Below are 12,700 nucleotides of genomic sequence, written 5' to 3' on the forward strand. Positions count from 1 at the left end.
CATACAGACCAGAAATTCTATGATGGCTACACAGAACATAAGTAGTAGAACCTGATGCTCAGAACATAATCTATTATTATCTCTATAATGCCTTATAAAACCTTTGTAAGCACAGTTTATAGGGCAAGAACATTTGAGACACAATTAATAAAGAACTTAGATAAATTTGAAGTATTTGGTTATTGTATTAAAGATTAGGCGTGGGCGGAATTTGCGTAATCGCGTTATGCTAATCTCCGTGAAACAGTAGAAAATCTCGGCGAACACGCAGAAATTCCACGAACACGTGGAATTGCTTGTTCGTGATGCTTTTTTATTGTTCTCAATCGCTGTTTAAGTGCTCGGGGGAAATGTCTTGCGAACACGCATTTGAGAACGCGAACATGCAAAAAAGTTCGCGAAGTCACAGAATGCAGAATTTTGGGCAGTTTCGCGTTCTCCGCGGAACGCAAAATTACCCAAATACCTCAAATTCCGCGAGCGGAACGGAATTTACCGCTCTGGTCTAGTAGAGAATCTCCTTGCTTGAAATTTGCTCTGAATCACTGAGTCTCTTTCTCAATACTCAGTACTGAACAGTAAAATATAAAATTCTAAATGTTAATTGAACACAAAGCAATGAACAAATGTCAGCTATTGCACTTTTCTTAGTCTTTGTTTCATTTTCAGTTAGCTTGGTATGGAATCCTTAAAAGGTCTGTTAAAACTTCTCTTTCTGCCTTTTCTCTCTCAGGAACAACAATTTCAGCACATGAGACAGCTCACAGAGGAAGAGAACAAGAGCATTCAGGCAAGGAGCTTATAGGGTATCCAGGTTTGAGGTCTTTGGGCAAAAATGGAGATTTTCAAACAAGCACGGGAAGAGAGAACCACTCTTTCCAAAAGAACGGTGTCAACGATTTCACTAGGGAGAGTTGGGGAGAAATGGTCAGACAATCAGTAGGAAAAAAGTGCCTCAGGGATTGAATATGGCCTTAATTGGGTCTTGAAACAACAGGGATGTGCCATGCCAAGGTGATTATTACAACAGTTTTTCCCTGACTCATGCCAATCTAAGGATTGCTTTTCTATGCCTGTTTATGAAAGGCTGAAATATGGAAAATATCTTTGTAAATCAGTCCCTAAGTGAAAATACTATATATAAGCTCTAAAGTTTCCTTAAGAAATTACACATCAATGAGCAATTTCTAACACAACTGTTTTGTTGCATATTTTTCTGTCCTGTGTATAAAGTTTATAAAAATAGAAGAAAGACGTTCAATTTTCAGCTTCATGGATGCTACTAAACCAACTTCCTGGTGTCACTCCACTTGCAATCATTATCCTATGCATTTGTGCCTTTTGTACCCTTCTTCTTGCGACAACATGAGAACGCCATGTTTATAACATCAGGTATTTTGGTGTAAAGCGAAATTGATACTAACTTACATCAGGTATCACTAGTGGCTGTTGATGTGCTCCTAATGATGCTGACACATGCTATGTTTTCTCTGCACTAAATAGATAAACAACAATGTGCCCTTGGACCTAAAGAGCGGACAGATTGTGGCCATGGCGGTATCTCAGAAAAGGAGTGCCTCTCCAAAGGCTGCTGCTTCGACTCAAGCATCCCCAATGTGATCTGGTGCTACTACTCCAAGGCTCACGGTAATAACTTAATGTCAGGTCATATGACCACTGCTTCTAAGACTTTTGTTACAACACGTTACCAAATGCAGATATTGTGACGGTATCCAAGAGATTCACCAATGCCAAATGACACTGTCTGTAGCATTCTACGGGTCCCATATTGAAAATGAGCACCATTATAACATGAGGCTAAAGAGCCAGTGACATCAGTTCCTGTCTGTTTGCGCCCTCATTGACACAGGATTTAAAGCTGACGGTGTTCGCCTGTCCTTTATGTTTGTCATGGTATTCTACGTTGTTCAGGATGTATTCTCCAAGATTTTCAGGTTCTACACCTTGTGAATCATGCCCTAAATAAATGTCTAACCTGGGCTACCTGAGAGATTGCATGCATTTTTTATGGAGATCACATACATCACTCTCCCTTTCACAAAAAGTTCATGAGATCAAAGGAACACTCATTGTTGTCTTCAAAACTGATTCCGTAAATGAGTTTTGTTTTTCTCCACCTGGCCTCTCAGCTCAGCAAGCTGATTTCCAGGGTGATATGTTAGCAATATTCGCCACCGAATTCTCTGCTACACCTAGAAGCAAAATGCAAAATAATGAGTCTCCCACCAGTAGAATATTGTGTAGTGCCTTGACACCCCTATATCTGACAGATATTAAATGACTCAGGACAAATGGAGGGGGTCTTAAATGGTCCAGGGGCTGACCCAAACAAGGCCCCATTTTGACCCCAGGACTCAAATACTTTTTTCAGAGCTGTCATGGTTGTGGGTGACATTCTTTCCAGCTTTTCCTATTCATCAAAAACGTGTACCCCAACAGTGTAGCCATTCACAAAGGCAATCTAAGCACTGACTCTTACAGTTCCAATGTTTAAAATGACTGAATAATTTCTGCGGCTAGACTTGCCTTGAAGACTTCCAGCATGATATGTTTGTTAGCCAGATATACTCACACATTAGGGGGAAATCATAGTCTTTAAAGATTCAAGGAGTTGATGCAGGATGTAATGGCTCTGTCAGAGCAGGGCATGTAGACTAATCTGAATGTGGCTGGTTCTTTAGCTAGGTTATTGGACTTATTTCTGGTTCTGTGAAGGCATGTATGGATGGGGACTACCTGGCCCCTGTCTAATGGACATGGTTGAGACTTAAGCTATGAAGTAGTGGGGTATTGCGTTCTCATTTGGGTAAGCCAATGACTGACCAATCCATTAGGAGACAGAATGGAATGTACTACATACTCTGCTCACTACATCCTCTGTTGATGGACAAACTACATTATGTTTTCTGCTAACATCATCATTAGTTCAGGGAGTTCTTCAGAAGTTCTGGTTCCACATTACTTGTTTCATTCTGATATCCCTGGCATGGGTCAGGAAACTGTGGTGCTCTGACCTGCTACAAATCAGTTCTGAAACGCCTCACCTCCTTCCAGCAATAGAGATTCTATTGTCCCAGAGACGAATTGCTCCACTCAGACCTTCAGTTCCCAAGGCTTATTTCCTGGAAATTGCAGCTCTCTCATCATGTGAACTTCCTTTATAGGTAATGGTTATTTTGTTGGCAGCTAGATACCCTTCTATGAGAGTGGATGACTGTAGCAGATAGTTATTTTTCAATCTATGTAGTATTCTCAGTCCTTAGATCAGATTGTGCCAGTGTGGTTGGTTAGAGACAAAAATTTACTGCTGAACGGCGGCGATTTTAACCACAAATAAACCTTGGTATTACCAAGGTTTATCGCAAATGCGATAAAAATCGCCGCAATGCATGAATATCGCTGAAAAGTCAGCGATATTCATGCATTACCGAGCTAATGCTCTTAGCCATGTTATCCACCTCCCATTGGATAACATTGCTAAGAACTGCTCAGGGCAGGTGTTAGCTCTTGGAGATATTTGCGCTTAGCGCGAATATCTCCAAAAGTTGGAAATAGGAGATAGCGATGTTAGCGACTGTTTTCAGTCTCTAACATCTTGGCACGCCCACTTTGCATGTCATTAGTGATAAATATCACTGACATGCAAAGTGGGGCCCAAGATGGTCGCTATCTCCTACTAGCTGTCGCTAACTGGTGTTAGCGACAGCTAGGTAATAGGGAGATAATTTTATCTCCGCTTTCTTGGCTTTTAAAGCCAAAAAAGCGGAGATAAACCCCCTTGATAATATGCCCCAAGGTTCTTTAGCAATAGAGGGTCTAAATATCAATGCCATTAAATTATACTTAGTTGCCAAGTCTATTTGCATTATTTATCCTAATCAAGCTTCTTTCCTCAACAAACTTTTATGACTTTTTTATTAGCTATGAAGACAATACATTGGGAAGGGGCATTAAAAAGCAATCCAACTACACTTGGTCTTCCCTTATGGTTAATCACAATATAAGCATGCTAGCAAAATGCCTCTGAAATGTTTCAGAGCGTGCTATGTTAGTAGACTCTGAAACAGCACCAACTTTGTAATATTTGATCGTTGTCATCTCAACTTCGATAGGAACATGAAAATTGGAAGGAGCTGTTGTCATTGGTGTCCGTGCATTCTATTATAATGGCAATGAACTCACTTTGTTTGTGATGCTGTATTCAATGTCTTTTGGCTACAACTGGAGCCAGCACAGCCGTTAAAAATATGTGTCTGGTCCAGTCTGGTTGCAGAAATTAGGTTCATGTAAACAATGTCCTGGATCTGAATCATCTATGAGAAATAATGTTCCAGAAGATAAGTTCACTTTCTATGTTGATCGTGGAATGCTAGAGTTTGGTGAATCATATAGCCCCATAACCATTCTCATTGTGCATCCATATTTACTGAGGAACACAGAACAGTCTCATCTTTTGATAGAATGTAGAGAGTAAAGTGTTCTGGGGCTGCAATGGAAGCCTATGCCAGAGTTTATTTGGGAAAAGTTAACCACTTTGACAATTATTTTGAAACCAGGTTCGCCCACAAAATTGATGGAATGATAAAAAACGTATCAATACAGTAGACACGTTAAAAGACAATAATGTGGATCGCTGAAGTGCCAAGTTCAGGTTTGGGGAGCAATATGTATCTCCCATCCTGGAAAGGAAAAGGGACCATCAATGGAATAAATGGGAAGCTCTTTGGTCAGGAAAAGGGTACCAAGATTCACAAATGTCAAAGCAGATTTTTGCCCATGGGAAAAGTAATTTTCATCCTAATTTGCAATATGAATGTGATTGCCGGATTTGACTACTAAAGCATCTACACATTAGATGCCTGGGAGGCAACTGATCGTCTGTATACTTGCACTTAAAATATATGGGAAGTAGCATTAGTTTTGCCTTCAAAAAGGTTCCCCCTAAGATAATTTATACTGCCTATAAACCATAAAAGTAGGCAAGAGGAGGGGCTCAGTTGAACAGAAAGGTCTTGAGTATTTTTCTGAATTTCAGCAGGGAGGATGAGATCCGTAGGTGAAGTAGAAGGTCATTCCAGGACTTTGCTGTGAGGTAGGAGAAAGATCGTTTTACACTGTTGCTGCGGCGAACGAGGGTGCGTGGACGAGGCATAGGGATGGGGAGTACAGGTGTCTGGATGGAAGGGGGAAGTTCAGTCAGTGGTTGATGTCAACTGGTCCTTAGTGGTCAAGGGCTTTTGAAGGTGTAGATCAGCACCTTGAACTGTCATCACTTCTGAATGGGAAGGCCGTGGAGCTTATTGAGGTTGGGGGTGATGTGGGTTCTTTTAGGGAGGTCAAGGATGAGCCTGGCTGCTGTGTTCTGGATATTTTGCAGTCTCTTGAGGAGGTGTGAGGTGATTCCTATGTAGAGTGCATTGCAGTAGTCCAATTGGCTGCTGACAAGGAATTGAGTGATGGTCCATCTGGTGTCGATGGGGAACCACTTGAAGATCGTGAGTAGCATGTGGAGAGTGAGTAAGCAGATGGACGATGCAGGGTTGATCTGTTTTTCAATGAGAGATTGCTGTCTAGTATGATGCAGAGGTTGAAGGGGTGGCTGGTCGGTGTGGGTGAGGGTCCTAGTTTTGGGGGTGCCAACAGGCGTTGCTCCATGGGAAGTGTTGCGCCCGAAGATCAGCTTTTCTGTCTCATCTGTTTTGAATTTTAGCCAGTTGTTTCTTGTCCAGTCGGCGATGCTCTTCATGCACCTGCAGAAGTTGGTTAATGTGTCAGAGGGTCTTCTGATAGCGAGAGGATGAGCTGGATAGCATCATCATGGGATAAGTTGTTTAGTCCATGCGATGTGACAACTTTAGCCAGGGAAGTCATGTAGGTGTTTGACAGTGTAAAGCTGGGGGCCAAACTTTGAGGGATGCTGCAGATGGTGTTTTTTGATTCAAAGTTGAATGGAGGAAGGCGGATTCTCTGGTTTCTTTCTGTGAGGAAGGAGGTGATCCACTTCAGGACGTCTCCTTGGATTCTAGTATTGTGAGGCCTTTGGATCAGGGTGTGGTGTGATACTGTGCTGAATGCTTTGGTGAGGTCAAGGAGGATCAGGGCTGCCATTTTCCCTTGGTCAGTGAGGAATCTGTTGTTGCCTATGATTTTAATCAGGGCAGTGTTGGTGCTGTGGTTGGTGCGGAATCCAGATTGGGAAGTGTCCAGAAGATTGTTGTTCTTTAGATGCTCTGTGAGTTCGTGATTGATATCCTCCTCCTAGATTTTCATGGGAAAAGGCAGCAGAGAGATGGGGCAGTAGTTCTTGAGTTTGTTGGGGTCGGCAGATAGTTTCTTGAGTAGGGGTGACTTCTGTGTGTTTCATTTCTTTGGGGATCGCAACTGTGGTGATGAATGTGTTAAATATGGCGGTGAGCTTGCTGCTGATCATCTTACTTCTGAGTTTGGAAGATGTGGTGTGGGCAGGGGTCCATGGTTCCTCCTGAGTGGACGGAGCTCAAAACGTCTGTGGTGTCTTGCTTAGTGAGCTGGTCACAGGTGGTGAGCAGGTGGTCATAGTGTTCCTCATTCATGGCAGCAAGATGGTTGAGGATGTCGGTGGCTTGGTGTTTGAGGTTTCTGTAGATGGTGGAGATCTTTTGGTGGAAGTAGTCTGCCAGTGTCACAGAGTTCCTGTGAAGAAGTGAGGACATTTTTGGTGGCTGAGGGGCTGGAGAACTGTGCAACGATGTTGAAGCGTCCTTTGCTGGTGGATGGCGCCTGCTTCAATGCAACCAGACAAAACACTACTTTTCATCTTTTTCTGGAGTTGGTGGTATTATTTGTGGGCTATCTTGAATTTGGTTTCATTTGGCTCCATTTGGTTGATCTTTACAGGGGAATGCTCATGCACCACTGAGGTGCCTTTTTATTCTAAGACATGCAAAAGTTCCTGCTACATTATAGATGGTCAGAGATTACACAGATTTTTATGAAAGGTGCTACCCTTCCAAATAAATTCATTTTACATCTCAATTCCTGGTTCTTGTTTTAATAAAAAAAAATATTGTTGAATAGATTCAGGATTGGATGGTAGATGAATCAATCATTATCCTTGTCAAGGTGGGTTTCTTCTAGAGAATGCTATTGAAGTAAGACTGTATCATGAAAAATGTTGTGTTCAAAAGATTGGCTGTTTCTAGTCTTATGAGACTGCTAGAGAAAGTTTGATGGCATCATCAAAATGTTTAAGAACAAAGAGATGGCTTGGTGCACAGTGATGAGTTTACTGAACAGTTCTACTGAGTTTTTTGAAGTTGGTGAAAGATTGGGTGCTCCACCAGGTAGCATAACCGTCCAAGTACGCTCAATGAATGATGCCTGGTTTGCGCACAAACGTTGATAGTGCGTCCCTGCGGTTGGGCACACCTTCGGGTTCGTCACAAAAGGACAGACTCCGTTGTACTTTGATTATTTATTGTTAATATAAGTTCAACAAATTCATTTGTATTGCGTTTTTATTGGGCGAATATTTCATTTCATATCCTTATTTAGTTGATAACAGTGCACATTTGTAGTGAAAAACAAAAACGCTCCGATGCATTTCGGGCATTGGCCCTTTCTCAAGGAGCTCTGTTGGTGAAAATAACATCATTGGTATACGCTCTAATGTATAATATTCATCACACAAGATCAAAGAATCGAAAATAACGTGCAAAACGTATAAACTATGTTGATGTGTTTTAAATGAGTTCATGCTTAACGTGTGTGGTGATGGTCAATGAAATGGCATAGTGGCATTGCAACGTGTCAGATAACTAAGAAACTGAAAATTCATGAAAACATAGAGCAAAAAAAATACCGGGTGTTTCCTAATCGCAGCACTGTTGGGGCATTCAAAGGTTTGCGCTGTTGAGGAAAAACGGCGGAGGTTAAAAAATATTGCGTTGAGCCTTGGTAGGTCAACAAAGTGACTCGATTTGGTCTCACGCCTTAACTTACTTGGGCTTTGAAGCTCGACAAGTTTCAAGGATCTCCGCTCGTGACTGACTCAAATTGAGACGCTGAAGTGAGCTGAACGTGGGTGTGTTACGGCGTTCAGTGGGGGATTTAAACCTGACAGGCGCCCGGAAAGTTCGTTGTGTCGGGAAATAGAAAGCGGACTAGTGAAATTAGTAAAAAATGGCGGCCATCTTACCATAGGTTAAGTCATGGATGATAGGAGACGTGCAGGGGATGCACTGTCTACAAGGGAAAGATGAAAGGGGGTGAAAACAAAAACGTGTGTAAAAATGTTGTGTCACTGAGTGCAAAAAGCATGGGGAACACATACTGATGCAAACCAAAACTGGAACAACAAAAATTGATGCAAACAAACCACACAATTTGTAATGCGTTTTAGTATCATATAGATTTTTACAGATAACAACTAAGTTCAATACGGTCATTAAGACCGAATGGTTTCAAAGATTGTAACCGATAAATCCAGGCTGTCTCTCGTTGTAGTAGAGATTTGTTGTTGTCTCTACCTTCACTCTTCACAACCAACTCCAATACCATGAATTTTAACTGAGCGATGTTGTGTCTTTGTTCATGGAAGTGCAAGGCTATGCTGGATCGTTCGTTTTTTGTCTGTATGTTAGATTTGTGCTCTTTAAAGTCTTATCTTTCTTTTTCTCTCAGTTTTCCCTATGTAGATCTTCCCACATGGGCACTTTAATAGGTAAATGAGGTTCATGGAGTCACAAGTAGCGTTGACGTTCACTTTGATGCTGTGTCCCTTCATGGGGTGGCTTATGCTGCTCCCTCGTTATTTTCGCTTTTTTGATCTTGTGTGATGAATATTATACATTAGAGCGTATACCAATGATGTTATTTTCACCAACAGAGCTCCTTGAGAAAGGGCCAATGCCCGAAATGCATTGGAGCGTTTTAGTTTTTCACTACAGATGTGCACTGTTATCAACTAAATAAGGATATGAAATGAAATATTCGCCCAATAAAAACGCAATACAAATGAATTTGTTGAACTTATAATAACAATAAATAATCAAAGTACAACGGAGTCTGTCCTTTTGTGACGAACCCAAAGGTGTGCCCAACTGCAGGGACGCACTAACAACGTTTGTGCACAAACCAAGCATCATCAAAATGCTGCCATTTCTGGATGCTGCCTGAGAGCATTAAAGCCAAGTTGAGTCTAACTGTAGGCTCCACGTTCATAATTAGGCCCTGGTCCATTTTTAGCCATCAAGAAAAACAAATAGGCTGTTCTATCATATCTCGTGAGATTTTTCAAAAACACCCTCTTGAACCCTTTGGATCAAAAATATAGAAATGCTTTGGGCCCTACTTTTTAGGGATAAACATAGGTCAACCATGTCAAGGTGTCATTTGTCGTAATTGCAGATGGCACTGTTCTATCAGTCCAAGAAAAATCTAGTGGTGCAGCAGATGTTTTTATTCTAGACCCAAACACATTTTTGTGTAACAATAATTAGGTTTTGTCACACTAATCTGATCCTGAATTACCCTCAGTGGTATTGGTCCTCCAATGGACCTTGTTGGTCATAGTGAGGGGTAAGAAGCAAGGTGACAAATGTATTGATAGCCAGCTCACAAATTAATGAGCACATTTAAATACACAACCGTCAGGACCATACCAAAAAAATAAAGGATTACGACTGGAAGGTCAAAACCACTAAAACATTTCAGTCTAACGAGAATCATACAGACCAGAAATTCTATGATGGCTACACAGAACATAAGTAGAAGAACATGATGCTCAGAACATAATCTATTATTATCTCTATAATGCCTTATAAAACCTTTGTAAGCACAGTTTATAGGGCAAGAACATTTGAGACACAATTAATAAAGGACTTAGATAAATTTGAAGTATTTGGTTATTGTATTAAAGATTAGGCGTGGGCGGAATTTGCGTAATCGCGTTATGCTAATCTCCGTGAAACAGTAGAAAATCTCGGCGAACACGCAGAAATTCCATGAACACGTGGAATTGCTTGTTCGTGATGCTTTTTTACTGTTCTCAATCGCTGTTTAAGTGCTCGGGGAAATGTCTTGCGAACACGCATTTGAGAACGCGAACATGCAAAAAAGTTCGCGAAGTCACAGAATGCAGAATTTTGGGCAGTTTCGCGTTTCCCCGCGGAACGCAAAATTACCAAAATACCTCAAATTCCGCGAGCGGAACGGAATTTACCGCTCTGGTCTAGTAGAGAATCTCCTTGCTTGAAATTTGCTCTGAATCACTGAGTCTCTTTCTCAATACTCAGTACTGAACAGTAAAATATAAAATTCTAAATGTTAATTGAACACAAAGCAATGAACAAATGTCAGCTATTGCACTTTTCTTAGTCTTTGTTTCATTTTCAGTCAGCTTGGTATGGAATCCTTAAAAGGTCTGTTAAAACTTCTCTTTCTGCCTTTTCTCTCTCAGGAACAACAATTTCAGCACATAAGACAGCTCACAGAGGAAGAGAACAAGAGCATTCAGGCAAGGAGCTTATAGGGTATCCAGGTTTGAGGTCTTTGGGCAAAAATGGAGATTTTCAAACAAGCACGGGAAGAGAGAACCACTCTTTCCAAAAGAACGGTGTCAACGATTTCACTAGGGAGAGTTGGGGAGAAGGGGTCAGACAATCAGTAGGAAAAAAGTGCCTCAGGGATTGAATATGGCCTTAATTGGGTCTTGAAACAACAGGGATGTGCCATGCCAAGGTGATTATTACAACAGTTTTTCCCTGACTCATGCCAATCTAAGGATTGCTTTTCTATGCCTGTTTATGAAAGGCTGAAATATGGAAAATATCTTTGTAAATCAGTCCCTAAGTGAAAATACTATATATAAGCTCTAAAGTTTCCTTAAGAAATTACACATCAATGAGCAATTTCTAACACAACTGTTTTGTTGCATATTTTTCTGTCCTGTGTATAAAGTTTATAAAAATAGAAGAAAGATGTTCAATTTTCAGCTTCATGGATGCTACTAAATCAACTTCCTGGTGTCACTCCACTTGCAATCATTATCCTATGCATTTGTGCCTTTTGTACCCTTCTTCTTGCGACAACATGAGAACGCCATGTTTATAACATCAGGTATTTTGGTGTAAAGCGAAATTGATACTAACTTACATCAGGTATCACTAGTGGCTGTTGATGTGCTCCTAATGATGCTGACACATGCTATGTTTTCTCTGCACTAAATAGATAAACAACAATGTGTCCTTGGACCTAAAGAGCGGACAGATTGTGGCCATGGCGGTATCTCAGAAAAGGAGTGCCTCTCCAAAGGCTGCTGCTTCGACTCAAGCATCCCCAATGTGATCTGGTGCTACTACTCCAAGGCTCACGGTAATAACTTAATGTCAGGTCATATGACCACTGCTTCTAAGACTTTTGTTACAACACGTTACCAAATGCAGATATTGTGACGGTATCCAAGAGATTCACCAATGCCAAATGACACTGTCTGTAGCATTCTACGGGCCCCATATTGAAAATGAGCACCATTATAACATGAGGCTAAAGAGCCAGTGACATCAGTTCCTGTCTGTTTGCGCCCTCATTGACACAGGATTTAAAGCTGACGGTGTTCGCCTGTCCTTTATGTTTGTCATGGTATTCTACGTTGTTCAGGATGTATTCTTCAAGATTTTCAGGTTCTACACCTTGTGAATCATGCCCTAAATAAATGTCTAACCTGGGCTACCTGAGAGATTGCATGCATTTTTTGTAAAATTTTTATTTTGATTTGCATAGGAGAATAAACAAAGGGCTGCGGAGGAACCGCACAGTACTCAAGATCAAGGTAAAATCATTGTTCGCACATCAGCAGTGTCCCAAACCATATTATAAGCATATCCAGTCCAGGCGCGAGACAACATATCAATTAGGACCACTGTACAAAGTGTTCTACAAGCTTATCATTAGGTCAGTCCAGCTAAGATAACCAGTGCTGCAATATGCCGGACCCCAATCCTCCAAGTTCCACACAGGCGGTGCAGATAATCAGTTCGTGGAACCTCCACAGCCCAAAAGACCAAAACAACCAACATCCCTATCCCACCCCCTCCCTCCCCCCCGGTGGTGACGCCATTCACTCAACACTCAGTCCACATCCACATTACACTTGAAAGAGGTGCATCGACCTCAAAGAAGCCGGACATACCGCCGAGGGTAACCCCTTAGAAAGAAAGTTAACCAGAGGACCCCACTGATATTGGAAATTCTTATACTGGCCTAGGAAGATGTCCGCCACTCTCTCCAAACTGAGCAACCTCCACAGTCGCGCATGCCACAGTGACACCGCCGGGGCATCCTTCTTTTTCCAGGCCGCAGCCAGTGTGAGCTTCGCAGCGCCGAGGCATAGCCACAAAATCTTTTTATCTGCCCTGGTCTGATAAACGAGGCCAGGGTCACGCAGCCCTAGCAGGACACAGGCCATAGAATCATCAGTGGGATAAGTCAATATGTCCTTCATGTGGGAGAGGATTTCCTCCCAGTACGGACGGATCACCGGGCAGTCCCACCAGATATGGCGGAAGTCTCCCAGAAGTCCGCAACCCCTCCAGCACTTATCTGAGGTCTCCGGGAAAATGCGGTGAAGCCTAGTCGGGCACATATACCATTGCATGACCGTCTTGAGGTGGGCTTCCCTCAAGTGCAAGGAATGGTTAAA

At 41.9% G+C, this 12,700-nt stretch overlaps 1 protein-coding gene across 1 annotated transcript in view; it reads left to right on the top strand.

The window, feature by feature from the left end:
* LOC147698870 (uncharacterized) overlaps positions 1-12,700 on the top strand; it is a 352,061-nt gene that overhangs the window by 115,759 nt on the left and 223,602 nt on the right. The window contains exons 7-8 of the mRNA XM_086935488.1: positions 1,504-1,647; positions 11,230-11,373. Of these exons, the coding sequence (XP_086791614.1) occupies positions 1,504-1,647; positions 11,230-11,373 (288 nt within the window). The remainder of the gene's footprint in view (positions 1-1,503; positions 1,648-11,229; positions 11,374-12,700) is intronic.

The sequence above is a fragment of the Lissotriton vulgaris genome, chromosome 8, assembly GCF_964263255.1.
Source record: "Lissotriton vulgaris chromosome 8, aLisVul1.2, whole genome shotgun sequence".
Taxonomy (NCBI): Eukaryota; Metazoa; Chordata; class Amphibia; order Caudata; family Salamandridae; genus Lissotriton; species Lissotriton vulgaris.